The sequence below is a fragment of the Emys orbicularis genome, chromosome 3 (genome assembly GCF_028017835.1).
Source record: "Emys orbicularis isolate rEmyOrb1 chromosome 3, rEmyOrb1.hap1, whole genome shotgun sequence".
Lineage (NCBI taxonomy): Eukaryota > Metazoa > Chordata > Testudines > Emydidae > Emys > Emys orbicularis.
In genome coordinates, this window is record NC_088685.1 from 165,706,011 (window position 1) to 165,730,133 (window position 24,123).

The 24,123-nt window shown below is 42.3% G+C and overlaps 1 protein-coding gene across 2 annotated transcripts in view; it reads right to left on the minus strand.

Moving 5' to 3' along the window:
- Positions 1 to 24,123, minus strand: part of MARK1 (microtubule affinity regulating kinase 1) — a 69,908-nt gene that overhangs the window by 42,432 nt on the left and 3,353 nt on the right. For both annotated transcript variants that reach the window (XM_065401712.1, XM_065401713.1), the window contains exons 3-5: positions 4,618 to 4,666; positions 3,396 to 3,461; positions 2,108 to 2,178 (exon numbers count right to left, since the gene is read on the minus strand). In XM_065401712.1, the coding sequence (XP_065257784.1) occupies positions 2,108 to 2,178; positions 3,396 to 3,461; positions 4,618 to 4,645 (165 nt within the window). In that variant the 5' untranslated portion in view covers positions 4,646 to 4,666. The remainder of the gene's footprint in view (positions 1 to 2,107; positions 2,179 to 3,395; positions 3,462 to 4,617; positions 4,667 to 24,123) is intronic.

Genomic DNA, 24,123 nt, shown 5'->3' on the forward strand with positions numbered 1-24,123 from the left:
CAGCACCTTCGTGCCCCTCTTCAAGGTTATAAAAAGAGTTATAACGATGGAGTCTTCTACCCCCTCTGATGTTTTTGGAGCTACAGCCTTTGCCAAAGGAGTAGAAGAGACAGAAACACCCAGAGCTCTTTTTAGTAAAGAAGGAGGTCTGCTCACAAAGAGAAGGATCCTGGGAGCCCAGATCTGAGGCTGGCCTCAAGCATTTATGGAAAAAGTACATTTTCAGTCTGGCCTCTCTGAACTTTTGTATTCACTTTGAAAACGAACAGCAAATTGAGCATTTGCTAAATATATGCCCTTCCCCTAAGCAAAATAAACATTCGGTAGTAGGATAGCAATACCACATAAAGGGCAATATTTGAAACCAGGTGATTTTCGCTTAGCAACGGAGACTGAGAACCCAGTACTAGGCAGCCAAGAAATTAAGAACAAAAGTTACCCAAATGAAACGTATACTAAATAAAAAGAACAGGAGTACTTGTGGCACCTTAGAGACTAACTAAGGTGCCACAAGTACTCCTGTTCTTTTTGCGGATACAGACTAACACGGCTGCTACTCTGAAACCTGTCAGTATACTAAATATAATTCCTAAATTATACACAAATATTTACTAACTAATCCTATGCAAAACACAAAACACACAGACAAAATGGACAGCGCTAGTCATTTCATCTCAGCCTACGCCGCAGTTAGAAGTTACTGACAGGTGGCTGGCCCACATTGAACCTTTTCTACCCTCAGGCAGGGGTTGCACAAGTGCTCTGAGCTGCAAGCACAAGCCAACAAGTTCTGCTGGTCCAAAAAGGTCCAAATCTCCTGTGTTGGGGGCGCACAAACACCCTAAAATGGAATACTTAAAGACAATCACTCAAAGAAGAAATATCCATTTAAAAACTTTTCCACTATGTTGTTATTTTAGTGAACAATATGCCATAACTTTTATATCCTATGTTATTCAGCTACCACATTATAAATTACTAATTTGTTGACATTAATCTTTTAACCCAGAGGACACACTCCATAAAACGGTAAAAGGTATTTTTATGTTATTTATCCTTCTAGGGTTAAGCATCCAAAACTTCAGGGCAAAAGATTTCATTACAGAACACAGTCCTCAAAGTAACAGAAATTATCAACATATGAAGGGAATCACTTTAAATTAATTTAGTCCATTGAATGTGGCATCATTCTAGTCAAATTACTTTATTCAATACAGTACTAGCAAATGCTGTTTGAATGACTATATCACAGACGGATGTAATAAAGATTTTTAAAATTTTAATAAATATAGACAATCCCCCTTTCAGACTCTCTCCTCATACACTCTCCTGTTACTCAAATGACTGAATGGAATTTGCTCAGTTTCCCAAAAATATTACTTCTAGGAAGAGAGAAAGCATATAGTTTCAGCCCAAATGGAGAATTTTAGAGGAAGTTGTGAACATGTGACAAAAAATAACTAAGTTTAATTTTCTCTATTACAGAAACTATAATGAAATGAAGAGATTGGTATGAGGAGACTTCAACAAGTAAGTTAATTTGGTATTAAGTTAGATTCTTTATATGGTTATTTTGCATCTTAATTTTGAAAAAATGAAACACCAAGTTATATAAATAGCTTATTATATCTAAATAAACAAAAGTGCACAAGTAAAACCTTCCCCTAATCCTCTTGACAGTAACCATACATGAAGATTAGTACTCGGGAAAGAAGTGAGGATGTTAGAGTATTTTAAAGTGTACCCCTAATAAAATACATGATATATTATAAGTGAGTAAACTAAATGTTTATATAGCCATATAACAACCTCACTGAAGAACATCTGTTTATTTCAGGAGACTCAAAGAGTTAATAAAATCTGAAGTGAGTCACAGTGAAAGAAATTTGGTTTCTCAAGAATATCTATTCACAAGAGCTTAAACAGTCTGTTTCTATTTTTAAATTATGCTCAGGATCTAGGTATTTTCCTCTTGAGGGATTTTTCCATTCTAGCTTTAATACATATATCACTACAACTATGAACTTTTACTTTTTTAAAAAAAAATGTGCAAATATTTTTGAGTTCAAGTTCATTAAAAATACTGTAAACAGAAACAATTTCATACCTGCCTAAATTTTGCACGTGCCTCCTTTTCTTTCATTCTTCCATGTGCAACTAAGTAGTCAAACACCTCTCCTGAACCAGAAAAAGATGAAGCATAAGTTATCTTGCTCAGGTTTTATTATTTATACCAGACTATCAAGAAGAAAAACACCCATATACTATGAATTTGGGCCAGATGCTCAGATAGTGTTAACAGTTGTAGCTCCATCAACTTCAATAGAGAATCTGATCCTCTGTGTACAAAAAAACTCAACATATATATGTGTAAAAATCCACCCACGCAAGTTACCGACTGGGCTTATCAAGGAAAAACACTGTCTGCACGTTTCAGAAAACTAACTAGTCTGTTTATTAAAACCATTTCAAATATGCCCACAGTCTTGAGGAGGAGAGAGGGGGAAGCAGTCAGGAAAGATTCCTTTTTACTGCTTGTATTTGTGTTCACTGTTCAGACCTACAAGAACAGATTCCTTCCTAGTAAGACTTCAGTTTTTTAAAATTCTTATATTAAAACGAGCATTAAATGAAAGACCAATTTAAAGTGCAGTTAGGGTAATAAAGAATAACTATGTAAAAGGGATAAGGTTCTAGGGGTAAGGGGTGGCACCTTCTTAGACACCAGATTTGCACTGCATGTCTTCACATCAGTTTTATTTTGTGAGAAATTTAAGGCCAAAAAGCTCTTCACCAAATGGCTCTCAGATTCTCATTGCTAGTGGTCTCTCTCTCCCATGGTATATGACAAACAGCCATCTCCAGTTGGTGGAAGCTCCACTCCCTTCCAAACAGCCATTTCCCCATCTAAATGGGTACCAATTGTGTTCCCACAATTCACCTGGCTTTCTTTTCCATCTGCCTGGCCAGCTGTCCCATGGTCTTATCCCCAACTCCCAGACCTTCTTGCCTCTGTTGCACTGCTCTGACACAAGGTCAAGATGAGAGGCAGGTGCTCTCTCTATTGCTGATGTAAGTATAAGGATGGGAGACGCACAAGGCCTGAGCCTCTGCTAGAAAAGGTCAGCTTATCTCCTGGTATATCATCAAAATCAACAACTACACAAACATTTGTAAAGTAAAGTAATCTACTGTGCATAACACTGTTAATCGACAGCAGAACTGTACCTTAAAGTTCTGGTTAGGGACTCCATGAGGCAGACAGCCAACATGCAATACAAAAGACGTAACACAACCCCAGATGTCAAGATTGGTTTCAGTTGCGCATCTGTGCATGAAGATTTACTTTCCACTTTTCAGTTTAACTACAAAACTGGAGTTCAACAACTACTTACCCCCACTGGCATATTCCATTACCAAATACAGTGTCTTTTCTGTTTCAATAACTTCAAATAATTTTACTGAAAGAAAAAGGAATGAAAGATTGCATCAAGCAGCAAAAATTTATCAAAATTTTAAAAACACAGCCCAAACACTTATTCTTTAAATTAATATAATTTATTAACCAGTGATACCACCAAGTCAGACGATTTAAACAGTTTTGAAAAAAGGAGAATTAAGTTGTAAGAACATCATAGCTATATAAAATCTTCTACAACTTTCTCAGGAGTATTTCACAAACACTATACAAAAATGAAATTTATGCTGAAATTAGTGTTTAGTTCCACACAGGAATTCTTACCAAAAAACATACAAAAATCCCAAGTAAATTACTTCTCTATTACAAACGCTCCAGGTTAGAGAAACTATGGAGTTTTGATAAACTTAAAAAGACACAAAGTTTAGGTGCCAAACTGAGCAGATATTCTAACTGTTACAATCTGAAAGGCTTTCCCAGTCAGAATATAACACTAATAAAACTACCACTGTCACAGGTGGGATGGAGGGGGACCAGTAGGAGCTCAGAATGCTGGAAATGTAACACACTCAGCTCTAAGAATGGAGACGAGGGAGTACCTAGAATGTAATAACTTGTATACCTTGTCCATACCTTGTATGCAACAAGCCCTCTGGCCGATTCAGGAACATTAACTGTCTCTGGAACAAGACTGTCCAGCCCTCCTCAGCCAGAAGAATTGTCATCACAAAGTAGGGCTCTGAAGGTGGGGGGAACTAAAGCAGAAAGGGAAAATTACATACTTTGTAACTTGGTTTCTCTGAAGATAGCACTTTGCAGGTTTCTCGGTCCTAGGTCCTAGTTTCTTAGTGAGAGTGGCAGAACTCATTAGCTCTAAGGTTTCTTAACCCATTTGAGCAACAGTAAGAGTACGAGCCAGATCCCCTATTGGCCATCAGACACCACCTCCTTGCTGAGCGTTAGCCATTTCTGCTGATTGAGCAAGTTATCCTCTACGAGCCAAATTTCTGCTTGCCTTACTCATGCAAGTAGTTCAACTGAAGTAAACAGGACAAGAGCAGGATTTGGCTCTGAGTGTACACTATTCATCCATCTTAAAGATTGAATGGGTAAATAAAAACAAATATCTAAAATATATTTAAACAAAATAGATAAGAGTATAATATTAAAGTCACCAGAAAAACAAATCCAATTCCTACCTATACTGGGATGATTCAATATCTTCATTATTCGTACTTCTCGAAATAACTGTTAAGAAAAAACAAAACAGCTTTATTCAAACTGTGTTTACTAGGGAAGAGCTACTTCAGACATGCTGTTTTATACGGGGAATGGAAGGTGAAAGGCAATTTAAGAAGATATTAACATAGCCTTTTATGTTATAATCCAGTACTAGACACAATTATATTATTCACTATACTAGATAGACATCAAACTCATTTTGTGGACAGCACTGTATTACATTTTTATTATAACATTTGGCTGGGTTTAAAAACCTAGGGCTATTTACTACCTTCAATGCACAACAAAGCTGCACTTGTTTCAAAACAAGGTATGCAAAAAGATATGTAGGCTCTTGTATAGTAACAGCTTTTAGAGTTTCCATTGGCTTGAAATAACAAAGGGCATTTGCAGGACCTATTGCTATTTCTGCCCTTTTGTTTATTTGGCCATTTGCATATGCAATTAATTACCCAGTCTGTGTACATAACTCCGTGCGTGTGCACGACTTCGTGTTTCTGGTGTTGGGAAAAAAAACTGGACTGTGAAGTATAATTAGGCTTCAGGGGTAACACAACACGAAGATGAATGGAGTCAATTCTCACATACCAGAGCTGAACAATACCTACATCACGTCACATCTGAAAGGGTATACATCCATAAGGGCTACACAAATATTTTAGTTTTAAGAACATATAAAGTGTGCCAGGCGTGCAACGGCAGTAACAACTCTAATGATTCTTCCCCCTCCCCTCCTTTACTGAAATTGAGAGATGTTGTGAAAAGCTCAGCTTTTATTTAACAAAAATTCTAGCACTCAAAAACCAGAAGGTAAATTAAAGGAACTCCAGATTTTTTTTTTTATTTTTTTTTAGTCATGATTTTTGAATGTTTGGGGTTTGGCAATACTGATAATACCTGAGCTTTCCTTCACTGAACAATGAACATACTTCTGTTGTCAAAGGTATTTTCTGTGCTTGACCGCTCTCCAGCCTTATGCTTAGGATGGACGTGTTGCAGAAGTCCTGTGCTGAGATACAAGAAAGCCTCACACAGCTTTGGCAAACTGTCCGACTATCTCAGCGACTATGAATGCTATATCCTGTCCCTTCTTTGACAAAAGCTGGCTAAATCCACAAGTGAGGTTCAAGAGCAAAAACAGCAGTAACCCCTGGACACCTCTGGGGACTTGGGACTGAGGGATATTTCCAAAAGAAAGGGCATTGCTGACAGAGAGGAATTCTGCTAACCCTCCCAAAAAGATTAACTGCCCTTTTTGTATTCTGCAACTAGCACAATCTAAAAATAGAAACAATCACAATTATTTTCCTTAGACTAGATTGAACATTTTCTACTCAGTGCACATCCTTGTTCCCCTCTTCTTAACTACAATTAATATGATTTTGATCAAGCAAAAGTCTCACGAGTAGATATTTTCACTGGTTAAATGTTTCTAGCAGGACGCCATCCTTTCTCCTTATATAAATGTTCAACAACTGCCTTCAAAGGAGAAAAAAAGAATGTATGTGAGAGTGTCTGGGGGGCAGGGTGAAGAATCAAATGAAAGGCAACATCCTACACTTTACATTAGTTAATCTGGATCTAAAAATACGGCTGTCTGGTAAATAATAATATTGTGCTAGGATTTGTGTTACAAAATGTTTTTGCTTTTCCATGAACTCAATTATTCCATTACAAATATGTCAGGTAGGCTCTGTTTTGTGTTTTGGTATTTTGATTTTGTACATTACATCTGAATTGCTCACAATTATGAAAAGCAATCCAATTAAACAAATTTGTCTGAAATGACCGGACGCAAGATAACAAATCTAAAGCAGCAACCTGTAGAGCATGAAAATTTCTGAAGAACTTCTAGGCAGACATCTGAAAAACTGCAATATTGACAAGAAGACAACAAAGACAGGCTGCACAACATAATAGTATTAGTGTCTAAATATAAGTTACTTTTAATGAACTCATGTCTGCCAAAGCAGGATTAAAACATTACACTTCTATAAATAAAAGGATTTAGAATCTGGAAGAAAAATCCTAAAGAAATACAATTTAACATTTAATCTGAAGCATGTAGTAATTGCCAATATTATTATTCTGTTCAAAGATTCCAAAGGGATTAAAAGTTTACTAATTAGTTTAAGACTCAAATTGATTTCACAGTGACTGACAATTTACATCATATGCAAATATACAACAAGAAAAAGACAAATTAAAAAGCAGACCAAAAAATCTGCTTTCCTAAAGCCAGGTCATGAGGGACTAGAGCAGGGGCGGGCAAACTTTTTGGCCTAAGGGCCACATCGGGTTTCTGAAATTGTATGGAGGCTGTGCCTTCCCAAACAGCCAGGCGTGGCCCGGCCCCCGCGCCCTATCCGAGCCCCTCTGCTTCTCACCCCCTGGTGGCCCCCCTGGGACTCCTGCCCCATCCAACCCCCCCGTTCCCTGTCCCCTGACGCCTCCCCCGCCCCCCCGGGACCCCTGTCCCCTGACGGCCCCCGAACCTCCGGCCCGACTGCCCCCCACCACCCCATCCAACCCCTCCTCTCATTCTTGACTACCCCCCCCCCAGGATCCCTGCCCCCATTCAACCCCCCTGCTCCCCGCCCCCTGACTGCCCTGACCACTATCCACACCCCCGCCCCCTGACTACCACCCCGAACTCTTCTGCCCTCTATCCAACCCCCCCTGCTCCCTTACCGCGCTACCTGGAGCACCGGTGGCTGGCGGCGCTACAGTCATGCCGCCCAGGGCACCAGGACAGGCAGCCGTGCTGCCCGGCTGGAGCCAGCCATGCCACCGCGCAGCACAGAGCACTGGGTCAGGCCGCGGCTCTGCAGCTGTGCTGCCCAGCAAGAGCTCGAAGCCCTGCCGCCCAGAGCATTGCGCCGCGGTGCAGTGAGCTGAGGCTGCATGGGAGGGGGAACACCAGGGGAGGGGCTGAGGGCTAGCCTCCCGGGCCAGGAGCTCAGGGGCCTGGCAGGAGGGTCCCGCAGGCCGGATGTGGCCTGCGGGCCATAGTTTGCCCACTAGACTGGACTAGAGCCATAAAGGGATTTAGGCACCTAACTGCTGCTTTAGAAACATAAATCCAAAATTGAAATCCTCAAAAACCTTGCAGGCACTTATATTCCCTAGATGCCTAAATTTGAGCCAGAGGTCATGCACAAAACTGCCTCAATCCGGATGCCTGGCACTTAGCTCATACCTAAGCCCCAGCAGGATCCTCAAACTATGCATTCCTCTGCCTCTCTCACCTGTGAGCTTGAGCTGGTAGGCCTGTTATGACGAGTACACAGCAACAGCAGGTGATAATGATATTTCCCCTTTTTACCCTATAGCCCAGTGGTCAGGGCACTCACCCAGAATGTGGGAGACTTGGGTTCAAATCCCTGTTCTGCCTAATGTCGGGCAGGAATTTGAAGCCATGTCTCCCAGATCCCAGTTGAGTTCCTTATCCACTGGGCTATAGGGTATTCTGGGGTGGGTCTCTCTCAATCTCTCCTGCTGAAGCTGTTCCACTTCCTAGGAAATACTCAGTCATTGGAGCAGGGACTGGAACCTGGGCCTTCCGAATGCGTGCCCTAACCAGAACTATAGTCATTTTCACTCTCCCTGACCCACTGACTAAATATTTTATACAAAGTGGAACAGCTTCAACAGAAACGATTGAGAGATCCACTGCACAATATCCTAGAACCCAGTAATTAGGAGACTCACCTGGGATATAGAATACCTGGGTTCAAATCCCCTGCTCTGCCTGATTTGGAGAAGGGAACAGAAAACAGGTATTAGACTCTACTATACCCCAATGTTAATCAAGTGTGATGGGGTAGTACACGGCATACAGCAAACAGCTGAAGTTGCATACCATTTTTTATTACAGAAACTTTTCAAACACCAAGTTCCAAACTCTAAAATCGGGAGCTACACACTAAGTAGAGGTCTTGGCCTCGGCAACATGGTTATTCAGTCTCTTCCCTAAAAAAAACTTCTCTCCTTACAACTGCCTGTTCACTACTGAAACTACCCAGTATAGGACCAACCAGTTATAGAAACCTTCCCAGGCATACTTTTCTGACAGCTTGTAAGCCTGCAGCTGCTTGTCTCTGCCACATTTCAACTGGCCTTTTAGCTGGTACCTTGCTCCGTCCCAGCCTGTAGGCATTCCTAGTATGTTTTCCTCTTACTATGGAAATTCAGTTTCAAACCTAACTCACAACAGTTAAGTTATATAGACATACCAGGCATACGTACTAAAATTTTGTTATGGTGGGGACTGGGCAATCACACCACCTCATTGACGCTATTGGGCTTGACCATTTGCCTTCCGTTCTGGCTAAATAAGGGAACAATTAAATGCCCCTTTGTTTAATGGTAGCTGAAACAATGGAAAGTCACTGCCCAAGGAATAGACAGCATGCAAAAATGGGCATGGCTGGGCCATGCAGTCCTAGGAGGCTGTCAGGGGTTTGATAACAAATGCAGGGGATTGATCTGATTGCACTGTGTGTGCACAAGAGAAGAAGAAACAGAAAGGCAAAAGGAGCACACCAGAAAGGCAGCTAGGAAGACCAGCAGATAGCCACAGAAACACTTGCTGACCCTGAGAAAAAGCTAAGAGAGCTTTTGAGTAGCACTCTGGCTGGAAAAAGGCTTGGAACTGTGAGCAAGCAAGCTATCTCCTGCTGTTTGGTTCTGCTGTGTTCAGGGAAACAACACTATGTACATTCTTTGTAAATAAACAGGCTTGCATCAAATAACACTGGTCCACAATTTTTGAGAAGTCGTCTGCTTCAGAGATAAAATGTGCTATTTATTATGTATTTTGATGTGCTGAATTCAAATATGACAATTAAAACAACTGATTGGCTACTGTTTCTAAGATATTTAAGTTTTTACATTTTATGTCTATGTATATTGTGTAGATAGTAGAGTTTTAATCATAAATTGTAAACCTAGGTCTTTTCATGTGTTTATGGTTGCTTTACATGATAATATTTCACCTGTCCTGTTTATGTAACACTTTAAAAATCAGCAAAAGGGTTATATAAATAAAATGTATTATGAAACAAAAGGCAAAAAACTATTCTGTACATAGTTTAGTCCTATTCAGTGTCTACTCGGCGCTTCTTGGCTTGTCTCTTGTATTCATTCAATGGAGCATCTCTTGTCACTGTCCAGCAATAGTCTGCAAGCATTGATGGGCTCCATTTGCCCTGATAGCGTTTCTCCATTGTTGCAATGTCCTGGTGAAATCGCTCGCCGTGCTCGTCGCTCACTGCTCCGCAGTTCGGTGGAAAAAAATCTAGATGAGAGTGCAAAAAATGTATCTTTAGTGACATGTTGCAACCAAGGCTTTTGTATGCCTTGAGGAGGTTTTCCACCAACAACCTGTAGTTGTCTGCCTTGTTGTTTCCGAGAAAATTTATTGCCACTAACTGGAAGGCTTTCCATGCCGTCTTTTCCTTGCCACGCAGTGCATGGTCAAATGCATCATCTCGAAGAAGTTCACAAATCTGAGGATCAACAAAGACACCTTCCTTTATCTTAGCTTCACTTAACCTTGGAAATTTTCCACGGAGGTACTTGAAAGCTGCTTGTGTTTTGTCAATGGCCTTGACAAAGTTCTTCATCAGACCCAGCTTGATGTGTAAGGGTGGTAACAAAATCTTCCTTGATTCAACAAGTGGTGGATGCTGAACACTTTTCCTCCCAGGCTCCAAGGACTGTCGGAGTGGCCAATCTTTCTTGCTGTAGTGGGAATCTCTGCACGACTATCCCATTCGCAGAGAAAACAGCAGTACTTTGTGTATCCAGTCTGCAGACCAAGCAAGAGAGCAACAACCTTCAAATCGCCACAAAGCTGCCACTGTTGGTCAGTCATAGTTTATGCACCTCAAAAGTTGTTTCATGTTGTCATAGGTTTCCTTCATATGGACTGCATGACCAACTGGAATTGATGGCAAAACATTGCCATTATGCAGTAAAACAGCTTTAAGACTCGTCTTCGATGAATCAATGAACAGTCTCCACTCATCTGGATCGTGAACGATGTTGAGGGCTGCCATCACACCATCGATGTTGTTGCAAGCTACAAGATCACCTTCCATGAAGAAGAATGGGACAAGATCCTTTTGAGGGTCACGGAACATGGAAACCCTAACATCACCTGCCAGGAGATTCCACTGCTGTAGTCTGGAGCCCAACAGCTCTGCCTTACTCTTGGGTAGTTCCAAATCCCTGACAAGGTCATTCAGTTCACCTTGTGTTATGAGGTGTGGTTCAGAGGAGGAGGATGGGAGAAAATGTGGGTCCTGTGACACTGATGGTTCAGGACCAGAAGTTTCATCCTCTTCCTCTTCCTCGTCTGACGCAAGTGAGAATGATTCTGGTGCATCAGGAACCGGCAGTCCTTCTCCGTGGGGTACTGGGCGTATAGCTGATGGAATGTTTGGATAATGCACAGTCCACTTTTTCTTCTTTGACGCACCTTTCCCAACTGGAGGCACCATGCAGAAGTAACAATTGCTGGTATGATCTGTTGGCTGTCTCCAAATCATTGGCACTGCAAAAGGCATAGATTTCCTTTTCCTGTTCAACCACTGGCGAAGATTTGTTGCACAAGTGTTGCAGCATATGTGTGGGGCCCACCTCTTGTCCTGATCTCCAATTTTGCAGCCAAAATAAAGGTGATAGGCTTTCTTAACCATAGTGGTTATACTGCGCTTTTGTGATGCAAAAGTCACTTCACCACAAACATAGCAGAAGTTATCTGCACTGTTCACACAAGTACGAGGCATCTCTGCTCACTTTGGCTAACCAGAAATGTGTCCCTTTGCAAAATCAAACACTGACAAATAAGAGAGCACGACACTGTATGATTTCTAGAGCTGATATAGGGCAATTTGTTCAGCAGAGTGATGTAAGCTTTGTTATGATTACATCATCCATGACTTCTAGGAATAACATGATGCAATTCATATCATGTATGACGCAATACCAGCTTCAGATTGCATCATTCATTGTTTTGCCTAAAAAGCAAGTACTGTCCAAACCCAGTCATAGATTTATTCATAGATCCAGTCAAAGATGTATTTTAGTCATTTCTGGTTTAAATTGAGATCCCTTCCCTTTATAACTCACTTATCCTCCGCCATTCCCAAGTCAAGGGTCGTATATACTGACCCAATAGCATATCTTGAAAACTAGAGCCAATCAACAATTTTAAGCATCATTTTCGTTCTCAGTGACCCAGAATTAGTAAAGTTTGACTACGTTTATTTCAGAAGCATTTTGGCTGTAGAGCAGTGTAATTTGATCATTATTTCATCATTAACTTCTCTCCCCATCAGAAGCAATCCATATGACCCCGAATATTGGCTAACAATATTAAGTCATTGTGAACAAGTTGAAAGAAGGAATGCAAGGTGCATTTTTTAATTCTGTAAATAAAGAATACAGACAATGCAAGAGAGAGACTACGTCTCCACTACAAGCTAAGGGTGCGATTCCCATGCTTGTGTGCACGTACACATGCGAATATAAATAGCAGTACAGCCACAGTAGCAGCAGCAGAGGCACTGCTGAGGGTACGTCTTCGCTACCCGCCGGATCGGCGGGTAGCAATCGGTCTATTGGGGATCGACTTATCACGTCTAGTGAAGACGTGATAAAATCGATCCCTGATCGCTCTGCCGTCGACTCCGGAAATCCACCACGGCAAGAGGCGGCAGCGGAGTCGACGGTGGCGCGGCAGCGGTCGACTTGCCGCCGTCCTCACAGCCAGGTAAGTCGACCTAAAATACGCCACTTCAGCTACGCTATTCACGTAGCTGAAGTTGCGTATCTTAGGTCGACCCCCCGCTGTAGTGTAGACCTAGCCTGAGCTGTGTTGGGTACATGCCCACCAGTTTCAGGCAGGTTTGTACTCTGCACAGCTCAGTCCTGCCTCCACTGCCGTTAGCTGTGCTACTGCAGCTACACTGCTACTTACACTCACCCGAGCTCAGGGAGAGGTAGGATGACTGTGTGTACACAAGCAGGGGACTCACATCCCTCATTCACACTGTAGACACAGACCGAGAGAGAGGGAGAACATATTTCGTGTTAATGGCCAAGACATCCGCTATGTAATTGTATAATTTATGCCGCAGGTATCAATATCAAAAAGGTATATGTAAGCTACAACCACTCGAGTCTATCATGTAACTCTTGGGCACACTACCATATATACATTTTTAAGAGGCATATTTAATCAACAGATCATATTTAGTTTTTTTCAAAAAGCAAATTAACCAAGTTGAAATTTGGCCAGAATATTGGGGTTAATATCCCTTTTCTTGTAAGAAAGGCTATACAATCTTTAAGAATCTCTAGCTCAGAATCTGAGTTTTCAATTTTGTCCTCCCCTCCCCCATGGCATCTTCAGCATCACAGTATCACCATACTGTTCTCAGACATTTGGTTCACAACTGACCCAAAGGGAAAAGAGCTCCCTACTGAATCCCCAACACTACTTCCTGCAGTGCTCAACATTGCTTACTGTAGCTTATAAGGGTACGTCTACACTTACCTCCGGGTCCGACGGCAGGCAATCGATGTTCTGGGATCGATCCCGGAAGTGCTCGCCGTCGACGCCGGTACTCCAGCTCGGCGAGAGGAGTACGCGGCATCGACGGGGGAGACTGCCTGCAGCGTCTGGACCCGCGGTAAGTTCGGACTAAGGTACTTCGAATTCAGCTACGTTATTAACGTAGCTGAATTTGCGTACCTTAGTCCGAAGTGGGGGGGTAGTGTGGACCAGGCCTAAGACCTGATGAGATCACAAGGTAGTATGTTTGCAAGCTACTGGTGGCACATTGAGAACACTGATACATTAAAGGTTATACAAAACCAGTAATTAAAGCAAATGTTATTCAATACTAGTTACATGAATATTAATAATGGCATTTACAGCCGAAAAAAGGTTCTCTAATTATGGGGAGATTCCACGGTGTTCTTAAAAGTGCATAGGAAGTGGGGAAAGAATGATCAGCTACCCAAAAATCAGGTCTCTAAGCCTAATGATTTTAAGCGTTCAGATCATATCACACCAAGTAGTTCTGGCCAAGAGTTCCTGTAAAGGTAGAACTACTGAGACACTTTGGTGAGTTTCTAACAAAGTTCCCAAGCCAATACGATTTAAACATAAGAGAAAAATATTTTAAGTATTAACATTACTAATCTAATTCATAAATTCTATTTAGGAAAATTGATTTAAACTACAGGTTGTCATAACCAAAATGCATGGTCTATTTCTCTCTTCTCTTTTGGCATAAAAACAAAATAGAAGGTTAATGTCTTCTTGAAGATAAACAGCATTCACTTACATTTAACTATGAGTAGTCACTTTTGATGACCTAATTCAAAACAATCTGAGCTAACAGTCTCTCTGCCTTCCATATTCCCCTCTCCAATCTACCCCAAAAAATGTGCTCCAAGGTCATCCGTCTCAAACATCAGAATGACAGTATCATTCATCCTTAAATCCTACATTGGAACCCCCACCTCTACCACATCAAATTGAAGCTTCTTGTCATTTGTTCAAGGCCCTGCATAAAACATAGACCACCCTTACTTATCTGCCCTTATCTGTTTTCACACTGCTCCTTCTCCCATCACTTCTACTCCAAAAATCAGGCCATTATTGCCTGCTTGTTTATCAGATTCTCACATAAACATCTTCTTCCATACCAACCCTAATGTGTAGTATGCCTTTTCCTAGCTTACTTGGTAGGCCATTGCTCCCTCCCTCCACATTTAAATCCCCCCTGGAATACTCACTTGTGTTGTGACTCCACTAAGAAGCTAGCAGATTACACTAAGGAGGAGATAGATACTTGGAGATATTTTAGGCAGAGCTGGTAGTGCCAGTATCCTTAAGGTTGGCCAAGACACTTCCCAACAAAAAGCCCTGGTTAGCTGTTTTTAAGAATGAGAGAGATTATTTAAATATAAGCAAAACAATGCCTTTCCCCTTTGTTCTTGGAAACACTGGAACTGATTTAGCCAAAATTATTATTATTATTATTTTGTAAAAACACCGCACAGCCTGAGGCAGATACATGGCATGGAAAATTTCCGTCCAAACAGTCTGGCAAAGTTACAAGCATCCGATAATAGAATCTTATAATGGATAGCATTTGGCAGTCCAACTATAGGCTTCACGACCAGCTCCACTGCTGCTGCTAATAAAAAATGGACCGCCACCTACTTAAGGTAAAACATTGCAATGAGCAATTACAACCTTAACCACCTTTATCATTTCCCATTTGTCTCTTTCTCTAACAGCTTTTAAGCATTTTTGCTCTGTCCACACTGGAGAAAATGTTCCCTACAATTCAAAATCAGTTTTAAAACCAGTTGGGAGCCACAATGTGGACAAACCTCAAGTAGCCAGAACCATTTGTATATCCTGTCTAGCTACGCTTATTGTCAGAAGCCTTAACTCCACCTATCTTCAGAGGCCTTAACTACACTGGTTATAAAGACAGCTTCAGCTGATAGAATCTGGTTTTTGCTCAGGCTCCAACTGGTTTTAAAAGCAGCTTGAACTTGTGTGTAAATTTCCCCAGTGCAGGTAAGGCTTTTGGGATAAGAACGGTGTATTTTTTTGTGTTTGGAAAGCACATAATACACTGTGAGCATTACCTAAAACAGGAACAGGAACAACAACAACAACAACAACAACATGTTCGACCTGTTGAAAGTTTCTTACATTTTGAATAGGTTTGTAAAGTTCTAGAGAAAACATTCTATCAATTGTCAGACCACCTAACAGGAAACACACGTGCAGAAATATATAAGTATGCCAGTATGAAAGAGTGAAATATGTAGGTTAGTCCAAATTATTTTTAAAAAGCACAAAATATATGGGGTCATAATTTGCATACAAGTTTAAAATATGTAGCCTTCAATGAGGGCTTTTCGCCATTTACTCCAAAAACAAAAAGCAGATTGAAAAATGAGACTCTCAGGTGTAATCATCGTAAACTTCTGATGTTCAAAAAGTAGTAAATACAATCCTAAAGCACATCACAAAAAGTCAAGCACTCTTCCACAAACACCAGCAGCTTCATGGCTGCTTAACAGAAAAAGTCATTGCAATTCAGGAATATTATGTCCATATTTCCAACTTCTTGAAACCTGCATTGAGCATAAGGATGACTGATTAAAATATAGTACACATTTTACTACACAGGACTCTATAGGGAGCTTACAAAAGAAATTTTAAGTAGTTTTGGAGGTTCTTGAGATATTATAGGTTACTCCTGCTGGATTCTCAGTTGAAATCTTCCTTCATCTAATTAACAAAGAGCTGGAAGCACACAAGAAAAAAACTGAAAAGTGATTTGGAGATGTTATGGAACCTTTCCATTACACTGCTCTACAGCCAAAATGCTTCTGAAATAAATGTAGTCAAACTTTACTAATTCTGGGTCACTGAGAACGAAAATGATGCTTAAAATTGTTGATTGGCTCTAGTTTTCAAGATATGCTATTGGGTCAGTATATACGACCCTTGACTTGGGAATGGCGGAGGATAAGTGAGTTATAAAGGGAAGGGATCTCAATTTAAACCAGAAATGACTAAAATACATCTTTGACTGGATCTATGAATAAATCTATGACTGGGTTTGGACAGTACTTGCTTTTTAGGCAAAACAATGAATGATGCAATCTGAAGCTGGTATTGCGTCATACATGATATGAATTGCATCATGTTATTCCTAGACGTCATGGATGATGCAATCATAACGAAGCTTACATCACTCTGCTGAACAAATTGCCCTATATCAGCTCTAGAAATCATGCAGTGTCGTGCTCTCTTATTTGTCAGTGTTTGATTTTGCAAAGGGACACATTTCTGGTTAGCCAAAGTGAGCAGAGATGCCTCGTACTTGTGTGAACAGTGCAGATAACTTCTGCTATGTTTGTGGTGAAGTGACTTTTGCATCACAAAAGCGCAGTATAACCACTATGGTTAAGAAAGGTTTCAGAGTAGCAGCCGTGTTAGTCTGTATCCGCAAAAATAACAGGAGTACTTGTGGCACCTTAGAGACTAACAAATTTATTAGAGCATCTCTAAGGTGCCACAAGTACTCCTGTTATTTTTATGGTTAAGAAAGCCTATCACCTTTATTTTGGCTGCAAAATTGGAGATCAGGACAAGAGGTGGGCCCCACACATATGCTGCAACACTTGTGCAACAAATCTTCGCCAATGGTTGAACAGGAAAAGGAAATCTATGCCTTTTGCAGTGCCAATGATTTGGAGACAGCCAACAGATCATACCAGCAATTGTTACTTCTGCATGGTGCCTCCAGTTGGGAAAGGTGTGTCAAAGAAGAAAAAGTGGACTGTGCATTATCCAAACATTCCATCAGCTATACGCCCAGTACCCCACGGAGAAGGACTGCCGGTTCCTGATGCACCAGAATCATCCTCACTTGAGTCAGATGAGGAAGAGGAAGAGGATGAAACTTCTGGTCCTGAACCATCAATGTCACAGGACCCACATTTTCTCCCATCCTCCTCCTCTGAACCACACCTCATAACACAAGGTGAACTGAATGACCTTGTCAGGGATTTGGAACTACCCAAGAGTAAAGCAGAGCTGTTGGGCTCCAGACTACAGCAGTGGAATCTCCTGGCAGGTGATGTTAGGGTTTCCATGTTCTGTGACCGTCAAAAGGATCTTGTCCCATTCATCTTCATGGAAGGTGATCTTGTAGCCTGCAACAACATCGATGGTGTGATGGCAGCCCTCAACATCGTTCACGATCCAGATGAGTGGAGACTGTTCATTGATTCATCGAAGACGAGTCTTAAAGCTCTTTTACTGCATAATGGCAATGTTTTGCTATCAATTCCAGTTGGTCATGCAGTCCATATGAAGGAAACCTATGACAACATGAAACAACTTTTGAGGTGCATAAACTATGACCAACATCAGTGGCAGCTTTGTCGCGATTTGAAGGTTGTTGCTCTCTTGCTTGGTCTGCAGACTGGATACACAAAGTACTGCTGTTTTCTCTGCGAATGGGATAGTCGTGCAAGAGATTCCCACTACATCAAGAAAGATTGGCCACTCCGACAGTCATTGGAGCCTGGGAGGAAAAGTGTTCAGCATCCACCACTTGTTGAATCAAGGAAGATTTTGTTACCACCCTTACACATCAAGCCGGGTCTGATGAAGAACTTTGTCAAGGCCATTGACAAAACACAAGCAGCTTGCAAGTACCTCCGTGGAAAATTTCCAAGGTTAAGTGAAGCTAAGATAAAGGAAGGTGTCTGTTGGTCCTCAGATTTGTGAACTTCTTCGAGATGATGCATTTGACCATGCACTGCGTGGCAAGGAAAAGACGGCATGGAAAGCCTTCCAGTTAGTGGCAATAAATTTTCTCGGAAACAACAAGGCAGACAACTACAGGTTGTTGGTGGAAAACCTCCTCAAGGCATACAAAAGCCTTGGTTGCAACATGTCACTAAAGATACATTTTTTGCACTCTCATCTAGATTTTTTTCCACCGAACTGCGGAGCAGTGAGCGGCGAGCACGCGAGCGATTTCACCAGGACATTGCAACAATGGAGAAACGCTATCAGGGCAAATGGAGCCCATCAATGCTTGCAGACTATTGCTGGACAGTGACAAGAGATGCTCCATTGAATGAATACAAGAGACAAGCCAAGAAGCACCGAGTAGACACTGAATAGGACTAAACTATGTACATAATAGTTTTTTGCCGTTTGTTTCATAATAAATTTTATTTATATAACCCTTTTGCTGATTTTTAAAGTGTTACATAAACAGGACAGGTGAAATATTATCATGTAAAGCAACCATAAACACATGAAAAGACCTAGGTTTACAATTTATGATTAAAACTCTACTATCTACACAATATACATAGACATAAAATGTAAAAACTTAAATATCTTAGAAACAGTAGCCAATCAGTTGTTTTAATTGTCATATTTGAATTCAGCACATCAAAATACATAATAAATAGCACATTTTATCTCTGAAGCAGACGACTTCTCAAAAACTGTAGACCAGTGTTACTTAGCTCAGGGGTAGGCAACCTGCAGCACGCGAGCTGATTTTCAGTGGCACTCACACTGCCCAGGTCCAGCCCACAGCTCCAGGGGGCTCTGCATTTTAATTTAATTTTAAATGAAGCTTCTTAAATATTTTGAAACCTTATTTGCTTTACATATAACAATAGTTTAGTTACATATTATAGGCTTATATAAAGAGACCTTCTAAAAAGGTATTACTGGCACGCAAAATCTTAAATTAGAGTGAATAAATGAAGACTCTGCACATTACTTCTGAAAGGTTGCCGACCCCGATAGCTAATAATATGACACTGAGTTTTTCCTTCCCAAAATTAATACTGAAAATTCAAATTTTTAAACAGAAATTTTTTTTACATCAAAATGCTGAAAACTTGTGGATAAAAAATTACAGAAGATGGGACAACTGAATTCAGAAACCTGTCAATTTTTAAAAAACATGCACTCCTGTTCAGCCAGCTCAGTTCTCATCAAGCCATAGCTCCACCACATTCAGATTGGGTATATCCAAAGCTCTGAAATAGTGCAAGTGCTGAAAAAATAAATAAGCTGCCAAACCTGAATTGATATCTCAGGGCAGACACATATGCTAACTCAGGGTATGTCTACACTGCAATTAAAAACCTGCGGCTTGCCTGGGCCAGCTGACTTGGGCTCATGGGGCTCTGCTAAGGAGCCGTTTAATTGGGCGTAGACATTTGGGCTCGAGTTGGAGCCCAGGCTCTAGGACCCTGCAAGGTAGGAGGGTCCCAGAGCCGGGGCTCCACACTAGGTTACCATATTTAAAAAATAAAAAAAAAAGAGGACACTCCACGGACCCTGGCCCCGCCCCTTTCCCACCCCCGGCCCCGCCCCAACTCCACAACCTTCCCCGCCCCTTCCCCAACATCCCCACCCTAACTCCCCCTCCTCCCTCCCAGCCACGCGAAAAGGGCTGCCCAAGCACTACTGGCTTCACGGTTTGCCGGGCAGCCTCCAGACCCTGCGCCCCCGGCCGGCGCTTCCCCAGCGCAGCTGGAGCCCGGGAGGGAAAGCGCCCAGCCGGGGGCGCAGGGTCTGGAGGCTGCCCGGCAAACCGTGAAGCCGATAGCGCTCGGGCTTCGGGCAGCCCCCATGCCTCCGGACCCTGCGCCCCCGGCCGGGCACTTCCCCTCCCGGGCTCCAGCTGCTCTGCTCCTCCCCTGACTCTTCGGCTCTGTTTAAGAGCCGAGCTGCCCGAGCGCTCCGGCTTCGGGCAGCCCCCTTGCCTCCGGACCCTGCGCCGCTGGAGCAGAGCAGCTGGAAGGGGAGGGGAAGTGCCCGGCTGGCAGCTCGGGGTCCGGAGGCAAGGGGGCTGCCCGAAGCCGGAGCGCTCGGGCAGCTTGGCTCTTAAACAGAGCCGAAGAGTCGGGGGAGGAGCAGAGCAGCTGGAGCCCGGGAGGGGAAGTGCCCGGCCGGTATTTTTCCCGGACATGTTCGGTTTTTTGGCAATTCCCCCCGGACGGGGGTTTGATTACCAAAAAGCCGGACATGGCCGGGAAAAACCAGACGTATGGTAACCCTACTCCACACAGCCCAAACGTTTACATCACAATTAAGCGGCCCCTTAGTCTGCAAGTCCGAGCCACCTAGCATGGGCCAGCTACGGGTGTCTAATTGCAGTGCAGACATACCCTCAATTAGTCAAGTTTATCTAGACTGGAGAGACTAATGTTGTGTTAGTGTGTTTTCCCTACAGAACTACACGTTTTCCATTTTGGACAACATGTCTATGTCTGAAGAATAAATATGCTTGTGAAGTTAATCTCTCAGTATGTATTTTAGGTTTCATTTTATAAAAAATGGAGTTTCTTCCTCCCCATCCCCAAAGGAGAGTGGATTAAAAAAAAAAAAAAAAAAAACCACCGGGGAGGGTAAAAACAACCAATGAACTAAGATCTGAGCCACAGGAAGTTTATTAGCTTCCAGTACTGACACTTAGATAGGGAGTATGACTGGTCAAACAGGCTTTTAGAGAGTAATTGCATTCAAGTAGGTCACAGCTAGTACACTTCTGGGAGAGACATGATTTTCCCCGAGCAAAATAATCAAGTTTGTTAGTCATCTGCAAACAAGTCAGATACAAAGTTCTCACATTTGAAGCACAAGAATTAAGAATAAAAAAAAAAAAAAAAAAAAGTTCTCTCAGACATCCTAATTTTTGTACCAGTATTTCCTTTGTACAGAATCCCCCAATACCAAATCTGAATGTCAGAATAATTTTTATTAATCAAACAGCTTTCCTAATCTTCCTCAGGACATAGTAAAAGTTTTATTGGGAAACAGGCATTGGTAAATATCTGAAGTTTGACCTTTAGACCTTCTTTTAACTTCATCAGGTCTCACTTTACCAGCTGGCCTTACTAAGCGAAAAAGCAACAGAAGTGAAACCTTCTAAGGGCTTGATTCTGCAAAGTGCTGAGCACCCTCAACTCCCACAGATTTCAATGGGAATCAAGGGTATTCAGGACCTCTCAGGATTGAACTCCAAGAAAACAAGAGATTTCTTGGAATGCTGTGCTAAACAAATTCCAGAAACCAAAATAAATCAATGTGAGACTGTATAATTTCTTTTGACAGAAGTCTCATGACAATGCTGACTTCCTCCACTACAAATTGTTCTCTTCTTCCAATTCTGCCATTTACCCAGCCAAGCAACTCTACTTCTTCTCCACCCTGACTGGCTCCCACAATTCCAGCCACCTATTTGCTATGTGATCCCTTGCTCAAATCCTCTCCCTACTTCTTTATGTAGAAAATTTTGCTGACTTTTTCAAAGAGAAAAATGACAAGATTGGTGTGATCTTCCCACTCTCCTTCCCTTTCCCTCCTACCACTTTCTCCTCCTCCCCACATCACTGATGCAGATGACCCTCATCTCCTCTCTTCCTCTAACTCCTCCACCTATCCCACTCACCCGGTTCCATCTTGTCTCCTAATCTCTTACCCTACACTCATCCCTCCCTTAACCTTATCCTTAACCTCTCCCTCTCCTCAGGTTCCTTCCCATGACAATTCAAGCATGATTTGGGGCATGTCTACACTAGAAACATAAATTCACATCTACACTACCCTCCTTCTGTTGGTGATGCGTGTCCTCACCAGGAGTGCTTCTACCAACTTAAGAGGGGCAGTGTGGGGGGCTGAGAGCCTGGGTGTGACGTTGCACTCCATAGGATTCTATGAAAATATGCTAATGAGTGTGAATATAATGTAAGTGGAATATGCTTCATGCAAAAGGTCCCTTGTAAAATATCATTACAAAGCTTATAATCTACTGAGTGTGGTCATCCCATTTGTATAAAATGTATCATTCTTGTATCTAAAACTAAAAATATGAAATACAACTCTGAGGTCCTATTGTAATTATGCAAAGTGTGGGCCATTAATGGTGGTTTAGAATCTTGATGGCTCCAATAAACTAGGACAATTGGTTGTAAATGGCTCTGTTTATTTGCAAACCTTCCTGTGAGTTAGGCCAGAAAGAATGAAGGCTTGGGGTTCTCCCAGGACATGTGACCATGTCACCTGGTACTGGAATCCATCTTAAACCTGGTGCTTTTCCATTTAGAAGGAGGGGTGGGGACCCAGAGAGACAAAAGATTCCTGCCTTGTGCCAAAGCTATATAAGGGGATGGAACAGAACAAAGGCTGCAGTCATGAGAAATCCCCTAGCAACCACCTGAGCTGGAACAAGGACTGTACCAGGGGAAAGGATTGGGCCTAGACTAGAAAGGAGTCTAGTCTGTGAAAGCAGCTTATTGGAACATCTTTGAGGGTGAAATTTACCAGTATTCAGTTTCTTAATGTATTGGGCTTAGACTTGCGCATTTTGCTTTATTTTGCTTGGTAACTTACTTTGTTCTGTCTGTTATTACTTGGAACCACTTAAATCCTACTTTTTATATTTAATAAAATCACTTTTGCTTATTAATTGACAGAGTAAGTAAGTAACATCGCGGAAGCAAACAGCTGCGCATATCTCTCTATCAGTGTTAGAGAGGGTGGACAATTTATGCATATAAGCTTTATACAGGGTAAAACAGATTTATTTGGAGTTTGGATCCCATTGGGAGTTGGGTGTCTGGGTACTGGAGACAGGAGCACTTCTTAAGCTGTTTTCAGTTAAGTCTGCAGCTTTGGGGCGCGCGGTTCTGACCCTGGGTCTGTGTTGGAGCAGAATGGCGTGTCTGGCTCAACAAGGCAGCGTTCTGGAGGCCCAAACTGGCAGAGAAAACGGGCTCAATGGTAGTCTCAGCACGCCAGGTGAGAGTCCCAAGGGGTCTCTGTGACCGAACCTGTCACACTGGGCTCTCAGCTCCACGTAGCTCCCCATCACCGAGAGCCCAACTGCCCCACTGGGCTCTGGGGTCCCCGCCGCCTGGGATGGGAAGCCTCTGGGTAGCAGCGGGGATGGGAGCCGGAGCAGTCAGCCTGGGAGCAGGGTAGGAGCCGGGAGAGCTGGGAGCCGTGCGGGAGCAGCCCGACTGGGTTCAGGGAGCCCAGGAGCCCCACCCACCCCATTGACAGTGCAGCTTTCTTGTCAATTTCATGGCTCCAGCACAGAGCCGTGAAATTGACAAGAATGACAGCAACAATTGATGTAAGTGTGACGCGGTGTCTATATAGACACCGCGTCACATTAAATACACCGAAATAAGCCCTACGCCTCTTATGGAGGTGGAGTTATAATGTCGGTGTAGTATGACTTACATCAGTAGGAGCAAGGTTATAGTGTGTACACTACCATAATGAGGTCGACTTAAGCTGCCATATCACAACCTAACTTTGTAGTCAAGTATCGGGGGTAGCTGTGTTAGTCTGTATCCACAAAAACAACAAGGAGTCCGGTGGCACACTAAAGACTAACAGATTTATTTGGGCATAAACTTTCATGTTTTTTTTTTTACCCACGAAAGCTTATGCCCAAATAAATCTGTTAGTCTTTAAGGTGCCACCGGACTCCTTGTTGTTTTAACTTTGTAGCGCAGACCAAACTTTAGTCTCTTCCATCCTAAAAAATCCCACTCTTGATCCCACATGGACCACCCCACCTCTCTTTTCATCTTGAATTTCATTGAATGTGCTGCCTAAAACTGCCATCTGAAGTTTCTCCAAGACAATTCCATTCTAGACTCTCCCCAAACCATCTTCCACCCCTTGTGCTCTAGCTATCAAAGTATTTAACAACTTCCTCCCAGCCAAAACCCAGAACAAGTACTCTATTTGCATCTTTCTTGACCTGTTGGCTGCATCTGATGTCAACCACTATATTGTTCTTTTTAACAACTTGTCATCCCTCTGCTTTAGTTACAGTCCTCTCCTGCCAGCG